The 25,930-nt window shown below is 47.7% G+C and overlaps 2 protein-coding genes across 2 annotated transcripts in view; one reads left to right on the plus strand and one right to left on the minus strand.

Moving 5' to 3' along the window:
- SND1 (staphylococcal nuclease and tudor domain containing 1) overlaps positions 1 to 25,930 on the minus strand; it is a 422,748-nt gene that overhangs the window by 46,442 nt on the left and 350,376 nt on the right. The window lies entirely within an intron of this gene.
- On the plus strand, positions 10,860 to 15,870 carry LRRC4 (leucine rich repeat containing 4). The gene is made up of 2 exons (XM_037049274.1): positions 10,860 to 12,015; positions 12,195 to 15,870. The coding sequence occupies exon 2, from the start codon at positions 12,295 to 12,297 to the stop codon at positions 14,251 to 14,253; it is 1,959 nt and encodes a 652-aa protein (XP_036905169.1). The 5' UTR covers positions 10,860 to 12,015; positions 12,195 to 12,294; the 3' UTR covers positions 14,254 to 15,870.

A 25,930-nucleotide genomic window follows, 5' to 3' on the forward strand; every position in this document is an offset into this window, starting at 1 on the left:
AGTTTACAGGTTCTGGTCTTGGTTGGGGCAGATACAAGAGAGGCCATTCAGTGTTTCTTACATCGATGTTCCTCTCCTTCACTCTCTCTTTCCTTTCCCCCATCTCTAAAGTCAGTCAGCGTGTCCTCAGGTGAGGATACAAAACAAAATAAAACAAAAAACACGGAGCAAGAGCAGGCTGGAGGCTGAGTAGATCTAAGTCCTGAAGAAGCCCATGTCATAGTGAAAAAGGAAAGCAGCATCCAGGGACCTGGGTGTCAGCCAACCCACCCATTGGTCATTAGATGACTCACAGGGAAGCTGGTGGTGTGAGCTCCTGGCTGGCCTCCTGGTGTTCCCAATGCTGCACTCCCCTCCACTTCTAAGGGTAAAGAGCCTGTAGTTTTGCTCAAGGATGGGGCGGGGTGAGGATGCAATTAAGAGACAAAATTTGAGTCTACATTTCTGTTTTGGATTCTCCAATTGTCTCTATGAAATGCCATAGATGAGACAGCTGAATCCACATCACTAGGCCAGTACTGAATGATGGAACTACAACACTCTAGTCATTGCTGAAGCTGGCAGCCAGTCCACAGAGAAACTTTACAGCAGATCAAGGCTGGCAGAGAGTAGGCAGTGACAACATGGCACCACTCGCCAAACCACGGGGATTAGAATGGCTTGGAGGCCATAAAAGAGATGCAAGAAGAAACTGCAGAAAAGGACACAACAGGTTTCCAGACACACTGAACAGATTAAAAACATGGAGAAAGTTCCAAGATGAATATATGTCACAAATTCAGTCAGCAATTCGCCAGGGTAAGTATAAAAAGTATGTTCCCATCTTGTTCACACTTTTCAAACTGTAAGTTTTTCTCTGAAGCAGTGAGCTGCTCAGTAAGGGGCCCTAGAATATTGCCAGAGCAGCCCCTAAACCATGTGACCTAAAAAAAAATATCTGTGACACACCTATGGTTGAAGAAAGTGGAGTCGTAGCTTGAGGAAACATCTTCCCTTAGGACAAAAGGGAAAGTCAATGATGAAGCTGGAGAAGGACCCAGGTGGCCTGGACCCCCAGGAGGACTTTCCACACAGCTGTTTGCTTTGGCTGCCCCCAATGCTTTAAATTAAGAATTTGTTGATGGAGTTGTTTGTTCTTTCATCATGCAAAATAGAGCCCAGAACAGAAGCTCTGGGCTCTCTCATCGCCCAGCTGGACCTCAGGCACTCAGTGGGATATTTATAGCCACCTTTAAATTTACTCAGCTCTCCACAAAGCCAGGTAATGGGGCACCCTTTACTGCTGCTAGTGGTGATTGTCCTAACATTCTTTAATTAGCAAAAAGCGTTGGCACAGCCACTTCAGAGCATTTGATCTTACTGTCCTGGTGTTCCCTATTTCAGGCTCAACAGCCCCCACTCCCTCGGGAGAACATGCACATTAGCAGCGAATTTGAAAATGAAGGCATATGCATACGCGAGCACCTGTCCTCACTCTCCTCCTTCCTCACATATCCGCAACTGCCAAGAACCTGTGAGCCTCTATGGCACCTCCATAAAACTCACTCACAAATCTGTCAGCAAGGGGCTAGGAATTCTAAAAACTTAGGACTAGAGAAACTCCTTAATTTTCCCAGTGTTAAAAAAAGCTGGTCATTTTTAACCTATCTTTGCAGATTTAGAGAGTAGGGCTAGGGCCACTGATATTCCAACAAGGGAGAACTGAGCTCTCACTCACTCACATGGGCCAAACAACTGCCCCTTTTCCTCTGAAATACTTAGTTCACTACTACGGTCTAGGTATTGGACACAGATGGGAAGTGCCTCTGCTTTCATGGGGGTGTGCAATACATAAGCACAGCGGGTAAGTAAAACAAGGAAATGAAGCTGGGTGATGTGACTGTGACCAGTGGCGCTATTTTAGATGGGGTAATCAAAAAAGTCTCTCTGGACCTGCTCAAGAAAGAGCCAAACTACCTGAAGATGCAGGGGAAGAATACTCCAGGTAGAGGACAGAGCAAAAACCCTAATGGGGTGAACCAGCTTAAAAGTGTTCCAAGAGAAGGAAGAAGAGCAGTGTAGCTGAAGTGTAGGGAATGAGGAGGAAGGTGATGAAACGTGAGGGCACAGGTACAAGAAAGCAAGGCACGATGGCTTAGGGCCTATGGTCCACGGTAAGCGATTTTCTTGTTACTTGAATTAGGGAAGACAATGGAGTATTTTAAACAAATCAATAACATTATCTGATATAATGTCACAAAGATCACTTTGGTGGCTGTGGAGAATAGACTGTAGAGGGCAAGAATAAAAAAATCCATGCCTTGAACTGGTTAATTTTTTAGTTTTTAATAAATGTTCTGTGGTTATGTAAGATGTTAATATGAGAAGCTGGGTGAAGGGTAGATGGGAACTATTTTTTGACCTGTAAGTCTAAAATTACCTCAAAATTAACTGTTAAAAACAACACCCCCCCTTATATCTTGAATGAAGAATTGCAAAGTCTAAATTAGGTGCAATATCAAAACCAGATACGTCCAGAAAAAATAATAGTAATGAAAAAATGGATTCTCTCAGTAACTGAGAAAAATAGATAATTTTAGCCAATAATTTGGATAAAATATTTCCTTTCTATACTAGTTTCCATATCAGAAAGGAGTAGCTGCGACCACTATTACTGCTTGTTAAGACTGACTGATTTTTCTTACTTCTAGTCCAATAATACCACAAAATAAGTACAATTAATACCACTTGACACACAAATCTGATGTTTAAAGTAACAAACATACACAGTATGCAAGAGGTAGAACCAGGATTTGAACCCATATTTCTGATTCCAGAGTACTCTCATGACCACCACCACGGTATATTGCCCATTGGCATTCTCTCCCTCTTCCTACCCCCACCCACCTTATGTAACATTTTTTAGAATTCAGGGGAAAAATATTTGGGCTTCCCTCAACCAAAATACAAATAAATTTATTTATTTCCTCCCTCTTCATTCCCCCCACCCTGCACACCCTCTCCCACCCACATTTCCCCCCTTTAGTTCATGTCCATGTATGTATCTTAAGTTCTTTAGCTTCTACATTTCCCACACTACTCTTGCCCTCCCCGTCTATTTTCTCCCCACTGTTTATGCTACTTATTCTCTGTACCTTCTCCCCTGATCTCCTCCTCCCACTCCCCTGTTGCTACCCCTCCATGTGATCTCCATTTCTGTGGTTCTGTTTCTGTTCTAGTTGTTTGCTTGGTTTGTTTCTCTTTTAGGTGTGGTCGTTAACAATTGTGAGTTTGCTGTCATTTTACTATACATGTTTTTTATCTTCTTTTTCTTAGTTAAGTCCCTTTAACATTTTATATAATAAGGGTTTGATGATGATGAACTCCTTTAAATTGACCTTATCTGACAAGCACTTTATCTGCCCTTCCATTCTAAATGAAAGCTTTGCTGGATAGAGCAATCTTGGATGTAGATCCTTGCCTTTCATGACTTGGAATACTTCTTTCTGGCCCCTTCTTGCCTATAAGGTCTCTTTTGAGAAATCAGCTGACAGTCTGATGGGAAGTCCTTTGTAGGTAACTGTCTCCTTATCTCTTACTGCTTCTAGGATTCTCTCCTTCATTTTAATCTTGGGTAATGTAATTATAAGGTGCCTTGGTGTGTTCCTCCACGGGTCCACCTTCTTTGGGACTCTCTGAGCTTCCTGGACTTCCTGGAAGTCTATTTCCTTTGCCAGACTGGGGAAGTTCTCCTTTATTATTTGTTCAAGTAAGTTTTCCACTTGTTATTCTTCCTCTTCCCCTTCTGGTACCCCTATAATTTGGATGTTGGAACATTTAAAGATGTCCTGGAGGTTCCTAAGCCTCTCCTCATTCTTTTGATTTCTTGTTTCTTCATTCTTTTCTGTTTGGTTGTTTCTTTCTCCCCTCTAGTCCACTCCATTGACTTGAGTCCCAGTTTTCTTCCCATCACTATTGGTTCCCTGTGTATTTTCCTTCATTTCACTTAGCATAGCCTTCATTTGTTCATCTGATCTGCAACTAAATTCAACCAATTCTGTGAGCATCATGATCACCAGTGCTTTTAACTGCGCATCCAATAAGTTGGCTATCTCTTGGTCACTTAGTTGTATTATTTCTGTAGCTTTGATCTGTTTTGGCCATTTTTTTTGTCATGCCTGTTATGTACTGAAGGGCAGAATAAATTTATATATATACTATATATGTGTGTATCAATTTATACATATACTATACATATGTGTGTATAACTACAGGCATGGACCCACAAATAAAGAACAGATATATGTTGGAAATACTTGAAACGACATTCTTGCTCTTGACTATACCTGCTGGGCTCTGATCTTGAAGGCCTTTCGTAACCTCCAGTGAGCACGAAGCTCAACATTTCTGAACAGTTGAGACAAATTTTATAGCAATGACAAAAGGTACTTCTACTAGTATTACTGGTAAATGCTTAGATGTTCCAAACTCTTTGGGATGTAAAGGCCATGTAAAGGAAGAGTAAGAAAATTACCAAGAAAAGACATCAAATTTTCACAAAGATGGTGCCCAAAGCAAAGGAGGAAGCCCTTGCCCCTTCCAAAGCTGAAGCCAAGGCAAAGGAAGCAATGCTAAAAGGCATCCACAGCCACACAAAAAACAAATATCTGCATGTCACCCACCTTCCAGAGGCCTAAGGCAGCCTGAATATCCTCGGAACAGAGCACCCTGGAGGAACAAGCTTGACCACTAGGTCATTGTCAAGTTCCCCCTGATTACTGAGTTAGCCATGAAGAACACATAAGACAACAATACACTTGTGTTTATTGTGGATGTCAAGGCCAACAAGCACCAGATCACACAGACCGTGAAGAAGCTCTATGACGTTGATGAGGCCAAAGTCAACACCCTGATCAGGGCTGATAGGGAGAAGAAGGCGTATGTTCAACTGGCTCCAGCCTATAATGCTTTGGGTGTTGCTCACAAAATTGGGATCATCTAAACTGTGTCCAGCTGGCTAATTCTAAATATAAAAATTTTATACTAAAAAAAGAGAAGAAATCAAGAGAAGCAAAATGAAAATAACAGGAGACAGATTTCTCTAGTTTGTCTGGTCAGCCTGTCCCCTTCACTTAGCTCATGTGATGTTTCCTAAGACTGTGCTGATTGAGGGATACCTCCTTTCCCAATGGGAAGACCTAGTGGCCACACAGCTCATAGCACAGGTATGTGGAATCACCTGTTGGTTGTCAGATGTACCCTTCCCTTTCTCTCCTTCTCAGGTGTACATCACAACATCACAGTGGTTTCGAATCTGGGTGCGAGACTGGAGATTGCAACCTAGCTTTGTCACTGCAGCAGGATGAATGAGTGAAAGAGGCATCTACATCCTAATCCCCAAACCTATGACTATTACCCAATTTGAAAAAAAGTCTCTGTATATGTAATTAAGGATCTTATGATGACATCATTCTGGCTTATCTAGGTGGGCCCTAAATCTAATGACAAGTGTCCTGGTAAGTTACAAAGAGGAAAGGGACAAAGTCAACATGACCATGGAGGCAAAGATTGAAGTCATGCGGCCACAAGTCTAGGAATGCCGACGACCACCAGAAACAGAGGTGGCAAGAGGCAAGAAAGAGATTCTTCCCTGGGATCCTTGGAGGGAGGGCGGCCTTACCAGATTTTGCATTTTTAGACTACAAAACTGTGAGGGTATAAATTTCTGATGTTTTTAAGCCACTAAATATGTGATAATTTGTTAAGATAGACTTAAGAAGCTAGTACAGTCACTAGTTCTGGGATCCTGAGAAAGCTTCTTAAATTCATCTGCAAAATGGGGAATCTAATTGTACCCACCTCACAGAGCTGTCATGAGGATCAAATACGTATAGGGACACTTTGCCAAGTGGCTATCAACTCCCCAGTAAATGCCACTTTAACATCACTAACATTGCTGCCACAAAAAAAGCAATTGAAGACGATAAACTAGAAGGGCCTGTGATGGGCCAGTGTACCTGCAGAGGTGAACATTTCCAAGGTTTGTGACTGGATTTCTTTGGTCTATGTAACTGTACTAGGGACTGTGGCTAGAATGGGCACCACACTGACTATTTCAAAAGAGAAGGGAGTGGGGGGGATTGGGAGAGTTCTCCCTTCACTCAGGCCCAGCAGCTCAGGAAGAAATGGTAAGCCCCAGGAAACTAGCTTCACAGAAGAGTGAGAGGCCCTTCCATTCTATAGCTCTTTGCCATTCTTACTAAGCATCTTGTCTTTTCTTTGCTGATGTTTTTAAAATTACTCTGGATGGGACCTGCAGGGAGAGTGTTTTTCTGTCCACTTCCTTCTGCCTTCCTTTTTAAGAGTAGAGTTCTTAGGGGAAACGAACAGCGGATTCTTAGAGCACTTATAAGAGTGGATAATTCTAGAGCAGCTGTGTTGCCTTGAATCATCAGGCTCAAGGAAGAAAATCCATTCCTTTTATGACTGTGGGTAGTAATGGCCCAGCCACAGTTTCACTATGGGATCACAGGCAAAGAAAATAATCTTAGTTTTTTGCAATGAAGACTTTTTCCATTAAACAGCAACTTCATGATCAGTTGACCCTAGAGGGGGATTTGCACATGCAAACACATCATGTGTGAACACATATACACATGAAGTGTTCATTGCCTTGGGTGCAAGGAGGTGACTCTTTCCAGACAGACCATTTCTTACAATCAATTGGGATGTTTTTCCTTACCTTTGTGGAGAGCCATTCCCATACTATTTTTCCTTTTTTCTTCCTGCTTCCCAAAGTCCCTTTTCTCCTTCACTCTTGTTCTGTTATTAGCTAAAATGGCAGCAAATACAGTATAAAAATGGAAAAGGTGCTGGAGTAGGATTTGGCAGCCTCACGGTATTACAAACAAGAACTGGAGTTTCGGGAAGTATATGATCTTCCTGATCCTGGTGGGACTACCTTAAGGGGCCCAAAAGCCTACTGGAGGTAAGAGAGCACCCTGCCCAAGACTGCTCACACACAGGGTTCTGGCAAACCCTATGAGGCATTATGGACATCTAGTGGCTGCCTGCGATAACGCCTCAGGGCTGCATGCCTGGGTGGGTAGTGGTCTAGCCTGGGGGCTTTGTCAGGAGCCCAGTTATCGGTCTGGGCAAGGCAGTCCTAAGTCCTCTCAGAGTCAGTCCCCCAGATAAACTTAGTCACTAGGAATGGCAGACTGGCTCTACAAAGACTCATCTTTATCCTAGTCCAGCAAAGTATGATAGCCCCTACATTAAGACCACAGAAGACAGGCATTTGGGAATATCTTCTGAGCTCCAGGTTTAAATGCCAATTAGCCATAAATTGCTACCTAGACTGAGGGGCAGAGCTCAGAAGGGACAGACTCTGATATTTGTCATGTGGCTTTAGGTAAGTCACTATGACTATCTAATTTTCATTAATGCCATTTGTAAAATGAGAGGTTAAGTTCAGATGATCTTCAAGGTCCCTCTTAGCTTTAACGTTTTGTGATCTATTAGCCTTTTTAGTAGCTGGGAAAACACTGATCTGCTTTGGCACTGTGCGTGGCTAGATTAACTGAAGGAAGCATTCTCTTCTCAAATTTGTGGCTCATTTCCAAGACTTGGCTACAATCCCAAACGACCAACCTTCTTCACAGAACTATATAGCTGAGAAGGCGTGGAAATCATGAACTATCAGAGCTGGAAGGAACATTCTAGTCCATTTCCTTAATTTTACAAATGAAGAAACCTAGGCTTAGAGCTCTTTAAAGATTTCTCATGTTTCTAAATCAGTGGCAGAAAGGGGACTAGGACTTAGGTGTCTCAATCTTAGTGCTGGTACCAAGCTGCCGATGCAGGCTTTGCCCAATCACCAGCTGCCTTCTTTAGTTCTTCCTCACTTTATCACAGCAGTCTCTGTGTGGAACCAGAAGTGAAAACATTCTCAACCAGTATCATTCCTTCCTTTTCTTCATCTCAAAGTTGAAGCCTTCCTACCCTTTTTATTCCTTGGTGGCAACACTCCAAATCTAGGACGCAGCAGACAATGGCTACATCATACTCTCATACAGTGCCACTTCCAGTTCAGAAGGGCTGCGTGCTGCAATGGCCCCACAGCCTCCTCAGTCCAGTGGTCTGCAGTCCTGTGGTCCCTCTCAGCCTGGCTGGACAGCAGAGGACAAAGCAGCCTCATCTAGAACTCCATGGGCTGTGTAGAACTTGGGCATATTCATTTCATCAATCAGTCACAAATATTTACTGGGAAACAACCTCATTACTAAGTACTGGTTTGAGTCAAAGCAGCCCACCCTTCCATCCACCTACACAGTATTGGGGGAGAACTTTCATTTGCTGGGTCTGAAGATGAACAGGTGGAGCCTGACTCTGCCTCCACTGGCAGAAAACCAGCTAAGGCAGAGATCCTCTGTTGCTTGAGGAAGGAGGGGTAGTCATACTCCAGTGTGCCATCTAGACCCTGGCCAGCGTACCCTCTGACACTCTAACTTGATGCCAGCTGTGGCGAGGAGAGGAACTTCACTCCAGCAAGCTTCCGATTCTCCTACACAAATCCCTGTCAGGCTAGGCTTACATTTCCTGGGTCTATAAAATAGTAGTCCTGCTTAAAGCTGATGGTGTGCAGGGGCTTTAGACAAGAAAAACAAACAAACAAACAAACAAACAAACAAAAACCGAGCTGCTAAAGAGTCCAGATGGAACTGACTCCGAGGATCAGAAATACAGACTTACCTCCATTTCTATCTCTGCTTTCTCTTGATCAGTCATTGCAAATGAAATATATTAAAAAAGGACCCATTTTCTCATTTCTTCCTCTCCCACCCTTCATTCTATTTCTCCTCATTGAACTTTTTAATAGTCTTTCCTCTAATTTTGCCTCCACTGTTTATTCTATGCAGAGTAGACACACTGGACATTTTTGTTACAGTGATGAAAACACTGTGCTCAGGGTATGAAGACTGAATTGAAATACTGACTCTGTTGCTTTTAGGGTGTATGTATGCCCTTACACATATTATTTGCCTGCCTGAGCTCAGAACCTCCATGTGTAAATGCAGACAACCATGGCTAATATATTGCTGTGTAAATGAAGATTAACCCCCCCCCCCCATCCATCCATCTATCCATCATCTATCTTTAGTAGAGTGGAGAGCCTGAAACATCCCGGTAATTGACTGTTAATGTGGATGAATGAAACCTGAGTTCTCACCCACAGAGAGAAAACTGTGGAATCACTTCCAAATCCAAGTTCCTTGACACCTGAGCCCTGCCAAGGTTCAAATCCTGGCTCCAGCACTTAATATGTGACCCTAGGCAACATATAGACTGTAAATGCATAATAAAAGGCTGTTGGTAAATAATGGGCAATTTAACTTGCTACGACTTCAAGAATTCCCTAGCATATTGAAAGATGAGGCTCAAGTTACTGGCAGCAAACCGTACTGAGATATGGCTGTGGAGAGCCGAGAAATGCAGGACCCTTCTTAAGCCAATAGCCCAGGAGCAGGTGATGAGGGCTTCACAAGAAGCTTGCCAAGCTGGGTCTGAAGACAACCCTTGAGAAGAAGCAAGAAACCAAGGCCAAATTCTACCAGACGGGCTTCCCAGGGCTCAGCCACAGATGGCCCCACGCCCACTAGGCAAAGAAAAGGGCTGCCTTTTTTTGGGTTGGGAAAAGGTTAAACTAGTCTTGTTCTACACTGGTCTGTCAAATGCCCTGCGGTCTCCTCTCTTTAGAAACAGGGGCAAACTGCTGCACAGGTCTCAGGAAGTCCCAGCAAAAAGGAGCTGGTGAAGCTCAAGGGCAGAAGGTTTAAGATCTCCCTGCCCCAATCCTCCAGGGCAGGGAAGGGAAAAGGGCGTCTTGGAACTGTGAATAGTAGCAGCTGGTGTGGTGTGGCTTCGAGAGGAATGGGATTATGCTCTGGTTTCTGGGAGTTCACCCCATCCTTCCTGCCAGCCATTGTACTGTCCCAGGTTGTCATTCTCCAGCTCCTCGCACTTGGTCTTTCCTTCCACTGTTTGCTTCCCCCGCAACCCTCGTTAAGAAAACTATCATTTAAAGCCCTCGGTAAAGCTGAGGAAGGGTGCTGCTAGGGAGGGGGCAGGACGGAAAGGACTCTGTGCAGCAGCCCAGGCTCCCGTTTTTTTTTTTGCACCCCCGCCCCCAGCCACCCCCGCGTCCCCACCATGCAGCTCCAAACTCTGCGTACGCGGTCGGGCCGCGCAGCCAGGAGCCCCGTCAGCAGTCGGCGGGGGTGAGGATGACGCGGTCCGGGCGGGAGGCTGGCCAACTGCAGCAGCCCCACCACGGGTTGCCACGCTCCAGGTTCCCGGTCCCGGAGTCCACCTCACCCGGTGCCACAGGGTGCCCGGTGCCCGTGTTCGGGCTGAGAAGCAGGCGGGGGCGGCGCGGCGTGGTCTCTCCCGCAGCAGCCCCGCACCCGCTCCAGCCTATCAACGGCCACCCGGCGGCTCCCTGCTACCGACCAGACCAAAATAGCTGCAAACGCCTGCGACTTGCGCGGCCGCTCACTTGACACTCACTCCGGCTCGCCCGCCCGTCAGCTCGCCGGCCAGCTCCCCTCGTCTACAGGGGGTGGGAGGAAATGGCCTGGGGAGGGGGGTGGGGGGTGGGGGAGAGTTAGTAGGAAAGAAGGAAGGTAACGAGGGAGGAGGACGGAGAGGGAAGTGGGACGGAGGCGCGGAGCGGGGCTGCGCGGCGGCGCTGGAAGGCGCCGGCGTTAACCCCTCGAGGGCAGGCGGCAGAGGGGGAGCAGTGTTCATACATAAGAGCACTGCATCACGCTAATCTTCTCCCCAGAACAGTATGCGTCAGCAGTACATTCACGTTCTGACTGAAGGACAAAAGGATGAGAGAGCAGTCTGCGTGGCTGCTGCCTGCAACACCGCGAGCCCGGCGCGAGGAGGAGACGGTGGGCACCGAGCGCAGGGGCCCCATTGCTGCCGCCGCTGCCGCTGCTAGCGAGCAGGGACCATGTTCCCGGGCTTCGAAGCGTTTCCTGCAGCCGCGACCCCCGCTGCTCACGCCGCCGCCTCCAGCGCTCGGACCGCCGCAGCAGTTCGTGGGCAGCACAGCCACTGAAGGCGCCGAGAGCCGAAGCCCCGAACTCGTCCGCTCCGCACAAAGCCAGACCGGGAGGCGCGCCGGGGACCCGGTTGCAGCGGGTGGTTACCCGCTGCTTGGGGCCGCGGCCACAGCCGCCGGACCCGTGCCCGCCCCCGGACTCCTCGAAGGGGCCTGCAGTGCAGGCGCGCCCCGGCTGCCGCGCGCTTCTCCAGCCCGTGGACTTGGTCCCGCCGCTCCCTCCAACGCCGCTCCCCCTCAGGAGGCTGGACGGATTACTGCTCCTTGCGCCCGCAGACTGGGAAAGTCAGCCCAGATTGTGTCTTTTTAACCCGTAAGAGGCGAGGAAAGAAGGGGGTGTGTGTCTGGGGAAGGCGCAGGAGCCGCGACACCGCCTCTTAACTCTCGCAATCCCGAGAGCGAACGACTGCACCAGCCGCCGCCGCCGGAGCGGCCGCCACAAGGAGAGCGGGCAGCGCAGCAGCCAGCGCGCGGCCTGGGAGGCTGCGGGCGCCCCCTCACTCCCCGCCGGGCGCAGCCCGGGGAGCGGGCTGGGGGCGCCGGAGGCACACTCGGCGATGAAGCGGCTTCCCCCTTGGCTGGTGCGAGCCGGTGCCAGGGTCCAAGGACAAAGCTGGGAAGCACTGGTGGCGCCGCTCCTCAGGCTGAGGGGGGAGCATGCACCTGCATAGCCCGCCGGGCCTTGGCTCTCCCTGGCGCCTCAACTCCGCTGCTCCGCGTAGCCAGCTCCGGGTTTACTAGAAGCCATTTTGTCTCCCCCTCCCCTCCCCTCCCCTCTGCCCTCCCCGTCCCCTCTACTTCCCCATTTTGTTAATTACAACTAAGAAGTAAGAATGGGAACGAGGTGGCCAGCTCTTGGGGAGACCGCTTAAGGACACCACGCCAATTCTTCCCTTCCTTCCGAGGTAGGTGACAGCGAGGGGACTGGGTGGGGATGGCTGCAGTGGGGGACAGAAAGTCTCAGCTTTGCGAGGGCTTGCCTTGAGGGGGGTTGGTAGTCAAGGGGCCACTCTTGAGTTTGGCATGATTTTTCTGGCAGTTCTGCCCCGTCTCTCTAATCACCCCTCCCCACCTCCTTCTCCAGATGGAAAGAGGCGCTCCTAGCTCACTTAAGCCGGGGTAGGGCTGGTTCTCCTTTCTGAGCCAAAATCCCAGGCGATGGTGAATTATGAACGTGCCACACCATGAAGCTCTTGTGGCAGGTAACTGTGCACCACACCTGGAATGCCGTCCTGCTCCCCGTCGTCTACCTCACGGCGAAAGTGTGGATTCTGTGTGCAGCCATCGCTGCTGCCGCCTCAGCCGGGCCCCAAAACTGCCCGTCTGTCTGCTCCTGCAGTAACCAGTTCAGCAAGGTGGTGTGCACCCGCCGGGGTCTCTCCGAGGTCCCGCAGGGTATTCCCTCCAACACCCGGTACCTCAACCTCATGGAAAACAATATCCAGATGATCCAGGCCGACACTTTCCGACACCTCCACCACCTGGAGGTCCTGCAGCTGGGCAGGAACTCCATCCGGCAGATTGAGGTGGGGGCCTTCAATGGCCTAGCCAGCCTCAACACCCTGGAGCTGTTTGACAACTGGCTGACAGTCATCCCCAGTGGGGCCTTTGAGTACCTGTCCAAGCTGCGGGAGCTCTGGCTGCGAAACAACCCCATAGAAAGCATCCCCTCTTATGCCTTCAACCGTGTGCCCTCCCTCATGCGCCTGGACTTGGGGGAGCTCAAGAAGCTGGAGTATATCTCTGAGGGGGCTTTTGAGGGGCTGTTCAACCTCAAGTACCTGAACTTGGGCATGTGTAACATTAAAGATATGCCCAATCTCACTCCCCTGGTGGGGCTGGAGGAGCTGGAGATGTCAGGGAACCACTTCCCTGAGATCAGGCCTGGCTCCTTCCATGGCCTGAGCTCCCTCAAGAAGCTATGGGTCATGAACTCACAGGTCAGCTTGATCGAGCGGAATGCTTTTGATGGGCTGGCCTCACTTGTGGAACTCAACCTGGCCCACAATAACCTCTCTTCTCTGCCCCATGACCTCTTCACCCCACTGAGGTATCTAGTGGAGCTGCACCTACACCACAACCCTTGGAACTGTGATTGTGACATTCTGTGGCTAGCCTGGTGGCTTCGGGAGTATATACCCACCAATTCCACCTGCTGTGGTCGCTGTCATGCTCCCCTGCACATGCGAGGCCGCTACCTGGTGGAAGTGGATCAGGCCTCCTTTCAGTGCTCTGCCCCCTTCATCATGGATGCACCCCGGGACCTCAATATCTCTGAGGGTCGGATGGCGGAACTGAAGTGTCGGACTCCCCCTATGTCCTCCGTGAAGTGGCTGCTGCCCAATGGGACAGTGCTTAGCCATGCCTCCCGCCACCCCCGGATCTCCGTCCTCAATGATGGCACCTTGAACTTTTCCCATGTGCTGCTCTCAGACACTGGGGTATATACATGCATGGTAACCAATGTGGCAGGCAACTCGAATGCCTCGGCCTACCTCAATGTGAGCACGGCCGAGCTCAACACTTCCAACTATAGCTTCTTCACCACGGTCACAGTGGAGACCACTGAGATCTCGCCTGAGGATATAACACCCAAATACAAGCCTGTTCCTACCACATCCACTGGTTATCAGCCGGCATATACCACCTCTACCACGGTGCTCATTCAGACCACCCGTGTGCCCAAGCAGGTGGCAGTACCCGCGACAGACACCAATGACAAGATGCAGACCAGCCTGGATGAAGTCATGAAGACCACCAAGATCATCATTGGCTGCTTTGTGGCAGTGACTCTGCTAGCTGCCGCCATGTTGATTGTCTTCTATAAACTTCGAAAGCGGCACCAGCAGAGGAGTACAGTCACAGCCGCCAGGACAGTTGAGATTATCCAAGTGGATGAAGACATCCCAGCAGCGGCTTCCACAGCAGCAACAGCAGCTCCAGCCGGTGTATCAGGTGAGGGGGCAGTAGTGCTGCCCACAATTCATGACCATATTAACTACAACACCTACAAACCAGCACATGGGGCCCACTGGACAGAAAACAGCTTGGGGAACTCTCTGCACCCCACAGTCACCACTATCTCTGAACCTTATATAATTCAGACCCATACCAAGGACAAGGTACAGGAAACTCAGATATGACTCCCCCCACCCCACCAAAAAACTTATAAAATGCAATAGAATGCACAAAAACAAACAAGACAGCAACTTTTGTACAGAATGGGGAGAGACTTTTTCTTGTATATGCTTATATATTAAATCTATGGGCTGGTAAAAGAAACAGATTATATTAAAATTTAAAAACAAAAATCAAAACAGAACTATTTTCTAACTTGTAAGTTCTATTTAAATGGGGAGTGGGGTTCTTGGGAATGTTGTGGGGTAAAAGCCACATGTTAACTTGCTATGTTTCCAGAAGGGTGTTCTGGTGTAAAGTTGAAACTGCTAACACAAAACAAACTAAGATATCCACAAACATCCCTAAAGAGGTAGGGTGTGGGCTGATGAGGGCTGGGGGATAGACTGAATCTGTCATTTTTTTTTAGAAGATGCTTCATAGGATATAGGAATATCCACTTCGATAGACACCTTTCTTGAGCTGAGAGCTGTCTTTGCAGATTTATCTTATTTTAAAAAAATTCAAAAAAGCACCAAGAATTTGTACTGTGCTAAAATACTGAGAGGCAATAATTTTTTTCCTTCAAAGGCCAAGGGGAAGATAGATCTATAAATGTATTTTAAACAGGATTACCACCAAAATGCAAATGAATCCTTAAAGGGGCCAAGTCTTTATGTCTGTCCTTATGTACAAGTCTCCTTGGTTTGTGTACTGGGACACACGTGTGCCCTGCCTGACAGAGCGCTCAGGAAGGAGCATAGAAGGAAGGGAGCTGGCGTAGCTCTCCGTCAAATGCTTTCACATTGCACCAGATTCCTGCAGCTGGGCTTAACCCAATCTGTGCAAGGCATGTGTCTATTCAGAGTTTCCCATGAGGAGGAGGCCCCTGAAGTGGGTGCGGCAACAGAGGGGGTGGGGAGAGCAGAAGCAGAGAGAATATATTTACTGGAGACCATAAATTAGCATTGTGCCATGTCCACCTGTTGTTCCTAGTATCTAACAAGTGACTGTAGACAATGATGGCATTTTATGATTTTCAAAAATGGTTTTGTTTTAAGGTGGAGAGGAAGGGGGCTGGGAGTGGGGAGCTTGGGGAAGTGGAGGCTTTTCTCATGCTTGTGATTTGGTGACTATTCTAAATGCTGATTCATTAGGGATTATTACAGCTGATGTCAACTGGTTGTAGTGATGGGGTGGGGGCAGAACATGAGTAGATAAGAAAAAGGAGAGCAAGGACACAGGCTCATTTAAAGTAGAATGATGCCTTCCCCAACCAGGACGGTTCACAAAACAGATGTGAAGTCCACAGAAAAAACAAGTGATACACACGTACACATGAGTAAGTTCTGCATGGACTCTTGTTGGATGAAGCACAATGGGGGGAAGGCTTCGCTCTCCCAGGCCTGCCTCAGGAGGAGGTGGAAGATAAAGGGTGGGCGTGGGTGGGGAAGGCAGAGATCTCTGTTATTCTGGTCCATTTAATGCTGTAAATTCTTTCATTTATTTTAGCTTTAAGAGGAAATAAGGGTTCAGATTTGAAAGGGGGTGGGATGGGTGGGAGGGATGCCAACAAAAGAACACTGATTGTAATGTGAGAAAAGTGTATTTTTGTATTTTAATAAATATTGTTCAATTTTTAATTCAATGTTCCCAAAGGGTTAACTTGAGTAAGACCCTGAATCTATAAATTCTTACATGAGCATTGACGAAGTCATTTCTATTTAAAGGAAAAAAGAAAAAGGGAGGGGAGAGGTAAGGTGGGAAGAGAAAACAATGTTAAATTTTTTTCAAGTACGGGAAAATGCTAAAGCTGTCATCAACCTTTCCTTAGTTTAAATAAAAATGTCCCGATTCTAGTACACCTTCCATGAGATAAGTGTGTTAGTCCCTGGCTTTACTGAAGGTAGAACCAAACTCCTTATGCCCTGGAATAGCAGGGGAAATGGGTCAGCTTCCGCTCTTGGGATCTGGCCAGAAGTTAAATGCCACCTCAGCAGAAGCTGCTCAGGCAGTACCAGCTCTACCCTGGGGACCCTGGGGGACCTGGATTTAAGAGGTCTGCAGTAATGTTGTTTGGCTTAAATTTCCCACAGGCAGCGTTGCTTCAGTTCTCTGGATGTTACACAGTCAAACATGTCTTGTGGTGGTGGGTGTTTGTCTCCTGATGCTTACTGAGTAATGATATCCAGAGAGGCTGCATGAACTGAGACCCTGTGTCTCTTCAGTGCAAGTATTTATACTAATGCAGGGAATCGGGACTGAGTGGGTGTGATCTCGCTGGCACTGAATAGGGAGAGAGGCAGGCAGTACTTTGCAGCAGTTGGCTAAGAAATGGCTATGAAAGGGCCAATTCTTAATCCTCCTGGGTATACATATACCATTTCTGGGAATCAGTGTTTGTGGAAGCATATATGACTGGGCACACAGTTAGAAATTGCCACTCATGCTTCTGGGCTACCTACTTCCAATAAAAAGAGAAAACCGCTGCAGAGTAAAGGGTGGCACTTGGCGAGAGCCAGCTGAGAAAGCAAGAAATCGCCCCCTATTTTCGTGTCACGAGACACAACCCGGGCTGAGCAGCTTCAGAGGCAACTGTGGAAGTTGCTGCTTCAGAAATTTCCTAACACCCCCTCCATTTTTGACAGCTATTTGGGCAGTCTGGGAATTATGCAGTACCTCTGGAATAACAGAGGCTCTATGCCTGAACAAGGTCTGAGGGGAGAGGTAGGAAAATGGGTCTAAGGCAGTTGTGGGGAAAAGCCCGAAGAACAAATGCACTTATTTATGGTGTTGAGTGAATTCAGGTCTTGGAATCTCAGGGAGAAGTGCTTTTTAGAAGGAGCCTCAGGGGAGTTTGGGGAGACTGAGATTATGGTTCCTGTGTGTAAGTGTTCTTAGAGCTGGAAGGGTAGTTCCTTTCCCCAGTGGGCCTACTCCTTGCCCTGGGCACCATTTCAGCTTTTACAGTAGCAATCCTCCTTTGCAGCAGGTTCTCAGGACAGCTCTTCGGGAGTCCCACAAGCACTGAAAGAGCAGTCTTTTATGCTGTGTTGGTGACTCACCCTACTGCTTGGCCAACCTGTAGGGTTTGTTACCTGAGAATGGAACACAGGTTGGTAGCTCTTCAGGAGGTTATAGCAATGATAGAGGAAAAGACTCTGCTGCTGATTATATGGAGTTAGAAAATTTTCATTATAGAAATTTTTTAGTCTAATCCCTTTATATTTTATAGTCAAGGAAACCAAGCCCCAAACTGAAAAATACATCCAAGGTCACAGTGCTAGTTAGTGGAAGACGTGGGACTGACACCCAGGTCTCTTGACTCCCAAGCCAAATGTGCTCTCACTCAGGCTCTTACTGGCCATCAGGAACATATCTCTTTCCTATCCAATATGTAGTGAAAATGGGACCTTCTTACAGACACTCTGAGTTCTCTTCTCCGTCTTAGAGTTGCTCAGTTTCCTTCAGAACTGGCTCCACTGGCCTCCAAGGCCTCACCAAAATTCTGAACACAAGGGCCCTACAGCTGGCCCCTGGGCGATTGTGTACTCACTCAGGGGCCCGATTCTCTGAAATGCATCAGGTAGCTTCCTGATTCTCAGGTTCAATGGCAGACAGGAATTGCAGCATCTCACAGAGGGTGACTGCTGCCAGGGAAAGGGTGAAGTAGATTAAGGCAGGGTGCTCACAGTGGGTAGGGTGGCTTGGCCTTCTCCCTGAATTGGAAACTTTGCAGAGTAGAATAGAAGATGGACAGAGGTTAAAGCACCTATCGGGTCAAGTTTTCCATAGTGGAGTGATTTCTATTTGGCTCAACAATCAGACTCATGGTCGGGGGGGGGGAGGGGGTCTGGCCAGCCTCCTTAACTTTTGTCTCCTTAACTCTCCCACTGTAGCTACACCAGCCCTAGCTCTTTAAGTGCCATGCTGTGTTGCAACTCCCATCATCTGCTCCAGGGCCTTTTCTTCAGTGTTAACACTGTATCCTGTTCTCAGTGAAGATAGAGTAGACTGGCTAGTTTTTAGGCCCAGAGACAACAGTTTTATCATAGCTGTCTAACAACGCAGCGAGGCCAGCAACTTGCTGTGTACTGAGTGGACAACATAGCAAAGACTATGTAAGACTATGCAATTGTGCAAGACAATTCCTATTGTTGGGGAAGAGGTCCAGACTTCATGACAATTAGTAGTAAAGCTGAGGCTTCCTTCAGTGGTGATGGAAGAGACTGGGAGAGGGCTAAGTGGGCCTTACTTAGCCCAGGCAGGCTACTACCTCAGGGGGCCAGAGTCCACAATTAATGTTCCAACATTTTATTGCAACAAAGCAGCAGGGGCTTAATATTAGAGAAGAGGAGAGAAAGAGAGAGAGAGAGAGAGAGAGAACATTTACATCCAAACATATGTCTAATTTTATCTCCTCTGCTGGCACTCAGCACTCCATGCCACCAGCTAATGCAGGCACTGTTCACGCCATTTCTAAATCCTGCCTCAGCTAAACTGCAAGGCAGCTTTTGTCTCAAAGCACCTCTCTTGGTCCCCATCCCTCAGAGGAAAGAATGGTTTGGGTAGTAGATTAAGGTTGTGTTCATCTTTGCTTTAAATTAAAACGAAGTAAATTGCTTCTTGGAGCAGGGATAAAGACTTCTGGAAAAGAGAAGTGGAACGTACATATCTGCAAAGTAATACAGCACAGTGCTTTTAAGTGTAGACCTGGAGCCAGTCTTCCTGGGCTGAATCCCAGCTCCATCACCTACTAGATGTGTGACTCTGTTCAAATACTCAGTTCTTGGTCTGTAAAATGGCCATAATGTTAGAATCTACCTCACTACTTCACAAGCTACTGTGAGAATTGAAATTATATATATATATATATTAAAATCATACAACAGTAACAGTACCTGATAACACCTATTAATGTTGTATAGTTGGTAATTATTTCATGATATACTTAAGGGGACAGGCCAACTGCCCAGACCTCACCATCACATCTGTTCTTGAACCTCATCCATGTTCAAAGAGAGAAAGGGCCTACTGAGCTATTTCTGAGAGGGAAGATGATTATCCAGAAGTCAGGGACAGCGGGACAGCACCATCTGTAATCCCACTGTGGGGAAGACAGGTTGTATCTCTCTTCTTAGGAAGACACTGCCTTGTGCTCTATTCCCTAATCCAGCCCTATAGTGGCCCAAGACACCGTGTGTAAGAATAGAATATCGTTGCTTGTGGAGAGCAGGAAGGAAGATGCTGCTGTTGGTGCACAGTGGAAGGCTGGGACAGTATACATGTACCTAGGAAGCCTTGGTCTCTCACCAAGAGGGTAAGTTTTCTAGAGTATTCCCCACCTGCCCCTGTTGGTGGGGAGGGCAGGGGCAACAGGAGGCAGGAGAGAGAGAAGGGCTGTTGGGGCTTTAAAGCAGCACTGGAAGGCCTGGAGAAGGCAGGACAGACAACCACCGTAATTTGAGCAAATGAGAGCAGAATGGAGCTACATGGCAGATACACAGGCTAAGGGTCTGCAATGCAGATGAAGAGGAACACCACGGAGATTCCTCTGTCCTAGCAAGGAAGAGGCTGGCCAGACCCTGGATGGGGGAGGACTGTTGGTGTGAAATTCATGGCATGGAGCAGAGAAGAAAAGCAGGGAGATCAATATTCCAAGAGAAACTAAGAAAGAATGTATCTTGATTTCCTTGTAAGAGGCTGGAATTAACTTTTAGGATGATCAGAGGTTTTACCCTCTGGTACATGCCAACTTTGCTGTCAGTACGTGGGCCAATCGCCTACCCACAGCAATCCTGTTTCCTATGCTGGAGGCTGTGTACTGCTTTGGGGAAGCAACCAGACCTCAGGATCATAATCTAACCCTGATGGGTTTTTATTTAGGGCTCCTCAGAATGCTCCTCCACGTCTTTCCTAAATTTTTTATTTAATTATTTTTCAAGTACAGATTACTCCCATCCCATCACTTCTGTTTAGGCATAGCCACGGGGAGCAAGGAGAGGGTGCAGTTTACTGTTTATCCACAAAAAGAGTATTATTCCAGAGGAGGGTATTATAGAAATCATGTTTTCCCGTAAAAAATAATGATGGCCGTGAGCTCAGTGTACATGGGCCCTGGCAGTGAGTCAGATTAGGCAGAGGCCTGTGGGGGATATCCCCGGGAGAAGCTCGCTTGCCAAAGGAAGTCAGCATTTGAGAGGATGGTGTTGTTTTCTCTAGCTTCTCCCATCAAGGAGACTTCTGAACCTACAGGAGGCAAGCGTTAAGATGAGAGGCTACTCTAATGCCAGGTGTGGGGACAATGTGGACCAAAGTAGTACTTAACCTTTCAGGTTCATGCACTCTGTGTGTCTAGGAACAATGACTAAAGTTTAGATTAATTACTAAATAGCAAAGGAACAGTCCTTGATTAACTTGTTTCTTTAATACCCACTCACTTTCCCATACCCCCACTAATAAAAAGCTGATTCCTCTTCCAAGGCGAGTCCTTAATCTATAGTTTCTAACAGTTCCTTTAAGGTCTCAACCCTGGTTTCCCAAGTCTGTGTTGGTGTTGATTTATTCACTAGATAAGTCACTCTACCTGCTCAATGAGTCAGCAAGGATAACTGCGAAAGGCTTTCATACACTAACTGTTCCCAGTGCAAAGTTTGGTTTCCTGGCCTCAGGCTACTTACTTCTTCCTAGTCTTCCAGGTGCTGGCTTCTTCCCTTTAGTCACCCACTCACCCAAGTTCATTAAGACCATTCAGACAGCTTCTCCCACTCAGAAGCCACCCTGTAGGAGAACTAAATGAGTTACTGGCAGTTCTTTGCAGAGACAGCCCCCTGGGTAGCACAGCCACGCTGTAGGAATGCTCAGCGCATCCCTCACAATGGGCCCAGCACAGCCCCAGAAATGAAGCTGAGGCTGTTCTTGCAGCCCACTGCCGTAGTGGTTACTGGTTACCATCTATTACCATTGCAAGAAGACTTAATTTCTGAATTTCAAGGAAGTCAGATAATCCTTTATCCTATTAGTGCCTGCCTGTATGAACTGACAGTGGCTCCCTTCTGACAGGACAGCATATTTTTCCAATCCATCTCTTTAAGGGGATGAATTGGGAAGTCTGGAATAAGAGAGGAGGGAGGACCATGAAAGAAGCTACTAAAAAGGCTACTTTCAGGGAAAGGGGAGACAATTTTTAAATCAGAAATGGAGAGAGGGGACTTGGAGGGATATGGCCAGACTGAGGTATCTCAAAGCATGTTTGCATTTTACTTTGTTTCTCTTACAAGGGAAGTAATTGCAATGACGGGGTATGCTGTATGTACGCGTGTGAGAAAAAAGGTCCTGAAGCCACAGAGAAATACGAACACAAGAAGTACTGGCCTATTCTATGTTCTTCTGGTTCCTGCAGTTGTGTCTGCAGGGTAGCTTTCCCTTTCTTTAACCTTTCTTCCACATCCCTGTTTTAAGTCCACAACTGCTCTGACCAGTGCCATCAACTCAGCTGAGGGCACCTTCACATCATGGATGTGTTACCAAGGCTAGTCGACCTTGGGCAGCAATGACTTCTGAGGATAGAATGACAGTTGTGGCTTGTAACTTCAGGGATATGGAGACAGTGAAGAGAACTGTCCAAGTTAGTTCAGAAAATCTAGTTGAAGCTCCTCATCTTATGTATGAGGAAAAGGAAGTCTAGGGAGATGGAGCTTTTCCTAGAGTCACATTGCTGGTGATGCAGAGACCAGATCTCTGGTCTCTGGGTTCTCAACCCAGCACCATTACTGAACACCAGCAGGTCCCACCATGATTTACAACCCCAGGGGGCGCCATTTACAGAAACTACAAAGTGATTAGTGCCCCCTGGAGTTTGCAATTTGGTGCAATCCCTTACAGTTTGCTTCTAGAGGGTGAGGAAGAGAAGGGGAAGGCCTTTCACACCAGCACTTTATCTGTGTTTAATGCTCTGAGACAGATGGTGCCCACTCATGACTTCATTCAAACAGCCAGAGCATAGGAATCAGGCAACTTTTTTTCCCCTCTTTAACCACAAGTGTTCCAGAACCTGAGAATTCTTATGGCAGCCCAAATACCTAATAACATTAAAAGGAGCATTTGTTGCTTATATTGCCCTCCCCTTCCCTACAAAAGTGAAGAGCTGTAAGGTAAAGCACAAGTAGCCCTGTGTGGGGAAGGCTTGCAGAAGCTTGTTAGAGGTCCATTCAAGGTCAAGAGGACCACTGGAGAAGCAGGGAAGCCAGGAATCCAGCCTTCGGGACTCCCTTGCCTTCCCTGGTACTGGGAAAGCTCAGACGGCCCAAGCTGACTCAGAGGCTTGTTCTCCAACAGGGGTCTAAGAAGCTGGTAAGTGCCTCAACAAATCCTCTCTTGGGAAACAAAGTGGCCCTGGCTATAATTTTAGCACATACATTTAATTAGAATTTGTCCTGTCTCCATGATGGTTTCAAGCAAAGTCCCTATAGAAACATTCTAAAAGAACAGTCTCATTCAGCCAAAGAGCTCTTTTAACCAAGTTAATTTAGCAGAAATTTGCCATCTTGGATTGGGTGGAGTTACCTCTTTTTCAACTTCAAAGCTGGGGAGAGAAGGGAGGTGGGGAATGCAGAGAAATAAAGAGGAGGGCAGGGGGTTCAAGCAAATGAGTTTTCATCTATTAAGGAGTGGTAATTTTTGCTAGCGCCTCTAGAGACCGGTCCCCTCCAATAATGGCCTGACTCTAATGATTCCCACTCCTAAGCAACAGCCTGTGTTCTGCTGGCGTTGAGACAAGCTGTGCCAGAGAAATTCCCTTTATCTCAGAGGTGCTGCAATCATTCCGCAGGAGAGATTAACCAGCCAGGAGGATGTGCTTTTGGTGGGGGAGAGAAAGCTAACCAAAGAGAATCCTCTTCTCTAGCAGGCATGGTATTGCTGACCTAGGACAGAAAAGGCTGAGAGACAGGCTAGAGGTTAGTGATAAGAAGACAGGGCTGACACTCTGGACAAGAGGGAGAAGACAAAAGAAGGTAAAAGCTTAGGCACCTCCTGAGTGGCGGCTGAACTCAATACAAGGCGAGCACTGGCTGGGAGGCAGGCGGAGCTCTGTGGGGTGTGGGGTGTGGGTGTGGATTGTTGAGCATCATGGACAGAAACTGATGAACCTTTGTGATCTGAAACATGGTAATAAGTTCACTGGAAGCAGGAGTAGGGGATTCAGTTTCAGGTCCCTAAATATCTTTTCCAGGGCAGAAGTACAGGGACGTGGGCTAACACTGAAAATGAGGTAATAACTATCACTGAAGCTGTTGTGTCAGTTGAGGGGTGAGGTCCTCTCATTCTGCATTTCTTCTACACATTGAACTCAGTGGGAAGGACTGATGCCGTGGCTCTAGTTTTTGCTGAGGCTTTGCTGAGGCTGCTCTGAAATAAGGGGTGGGGAGTCCCCTTATTTTGCCCCCTGTAATGGAGACGGACTGCTTCAAGAGGCTGCCTTGCCAGATGTGCCAGCAGTCAGCCTGGCCAGGGAGCCCGCAGTGCAGACAGATGCCCTGGGCTGTACTCAGGATGGCGAGACCCTTTATGGCACTGCGGCTCAGCTCTGGGGCAGTGCCAGAGCGGCAGGGTGATGTTCCTCAGCCAGATTCATTTCCCCCAAAACCTTTTTAAATATGTGGGCCATGGAGGGAGGCAAATTTAATTAAATTACTGTGTTGTGGGATGCCCTTTCTGGGTAAGGACTAAAAATGGGCTCACGCTGACATGCAGACCCATCTGTGTACGCAGAACACGAGTTTCTTTGTGTTTGGCTATCAGCAGCTGGATAGGGTTGGCAGTGCCCAGTGCTGGCCCTGGTGAGCTGGCCCCTTTGTCGCAGCAAGGCCAAGTCAACAATAAGCCAAGGAGGCCCCCTGTGGCTCTGATGACCTTTTCCTTTCCACTTAAAAGATGACTGAGTGGCACTCCCCCTTCCTACGTCAGTTGATTTCTCCTCAAATGTCCCTCTTGCTGACACCCAGGACTTTCCTGTAAGGGGGTGCCCCGCACTGAGTGAGGAAGGAGGAGTGAAGCTGCAGTGAGGTGTGATTCAGAATAGTGCAAGGAAGGGCAGGGTTTGTCAGCTTGGCAGGAGATGGAGGGGTCCCCCTGGTGATTCTCCAGAGTGCTACTTCAGTAGCTCCCCACTGGCAACCTCAGGCTGGAGAGAGAACCGTTTTCAGGTGCCAGAGTAAAGCAGCAAAGCTTTCTTTCTCCTGTCCCTGCACAAAGGCCACAGTGGACACACAATCTGACCATCACACAGAGACAGGGAAGTTTGGTAACAACCAGAACCACTTAACATGTGGAAATCAACAACCAAAACAAATGCTGGCTGTGCCGTATCTGTTGACCCCACAAGGTCATTCGTTTCTGTTCTGGCAGTTCAGGCCTCACTGCTCCAGTTTACAAATGTCATGAGGCTAACTTCTGGCCCCTTCCCTCTTCCTCCAATAGTGCTGGTCCTCCAGGTATAAGAAATGGTTTCCCTCTGCTGGTGTGAAACGGGCTGAGGTGGAATCAGGTGTGTGGAGAGACACAGAGGGCCGCACGGTGGGCTGTTCCATTTGGAACCGAGACACAGGAAGAGACAGCAGGGGACTCTTTTTCTCTGCTTGTCTCCAGAGAGAACAGAGCCATCTCTCGTGTCTAAAATTTCAGTGAATGTAAAAGAGGTGGCAGCCTTGTACTGGGCAACAAGCAGTTGTATTTATGCAGCACCCCTGGGTCCAGGGCATCCTGGCACTGCAGACACCCGGACGACAGGAACAGTGCAGGCAGCTCTGGAGGCCAGGGCTGCCCTCCATGGGCCCCTGGCTAGGCAGGTTTATTGGCGGTGCCCCAGTGAGGAGACAGCGGAAGACAATCTCCAAACCCCTGGCAGGACGGGGAGGGCAGCAGCCTCCCTGGAGCCCCGTTGCCCTCTTGACCCTGCTCTGAGCAGCTCTGGAGCCATTCTCCTTCATAACGATGGGTGGGGTGGCAGTGTATCTGCCACAGGTTATTGCTGGCTAAGGTCTTTGGCTATAAATCTGGTGGTTACTTTAAGGGCTAAGACAAATACTGTCATTTCAGGTCTTTGGGGCCCAACTCAGAAACTGGACTGTGTCTGTGGGTCACGTTCAGTCCAGCAGCCCTAAATGACTAGAATCTGTGGATCAAAACCAAAAGCAGGCAGGTCACTAAAGTGTGGTCAGACAGGAGAAAAGAACGGATCCAAAAGAGTGTTTTCTGTGGTTAAGAGGTTAAGCAACAATTGTAGTGAGTAAAGAAAGCAACATCCAATACTAGACAGAAGCCCAGGAGAGCAGGGCCAGTCAGTGATGACATGAAATTGAAATAACATGAAGAACATGGAAGTGACCAGTTTGGTGATATGTGGCTTTAGAGAAACCCAAAGGTTCCTGGGTAGTCCACTATGGTAAAGACTCTCTTCCTCACTCACCTAATTGGATAGGACACAGCAGACCCACCCTGAGGCTTAGGTAACCATGATGTTTTGATTGCATTTAAGGCCCCTAATTCCATGCCATCCACTGGCCTCGTGCTCACCAAACAACTGGCTTCAAGTTGCAGGAATAGAAGCAGATACCTTTTGGGTAGCTTGTCTCCTTTAGTGAGTACGTTACTGCTCTGTGGGTGCCAATACAAATATTTTGCCATTATCAAAGATTAAAAATA

Source organism: Sturnira hondurensis, unplaced genomic scaffold (genome assembly GCF_014824575.4).
Source record: "Sturnira hondurensis isolate 20B ecotype Veracruz unplaced genomic scaffold, ASM1482457v3 Scaffold0006437, whole genome shotgun sequence".
Lineage (NCBI taxonomy): Eukaryota > Metazoa > Chordata > Mammalia > Chiroptera > Phyllostomidae > Sturnira > Sturnira hondurensis.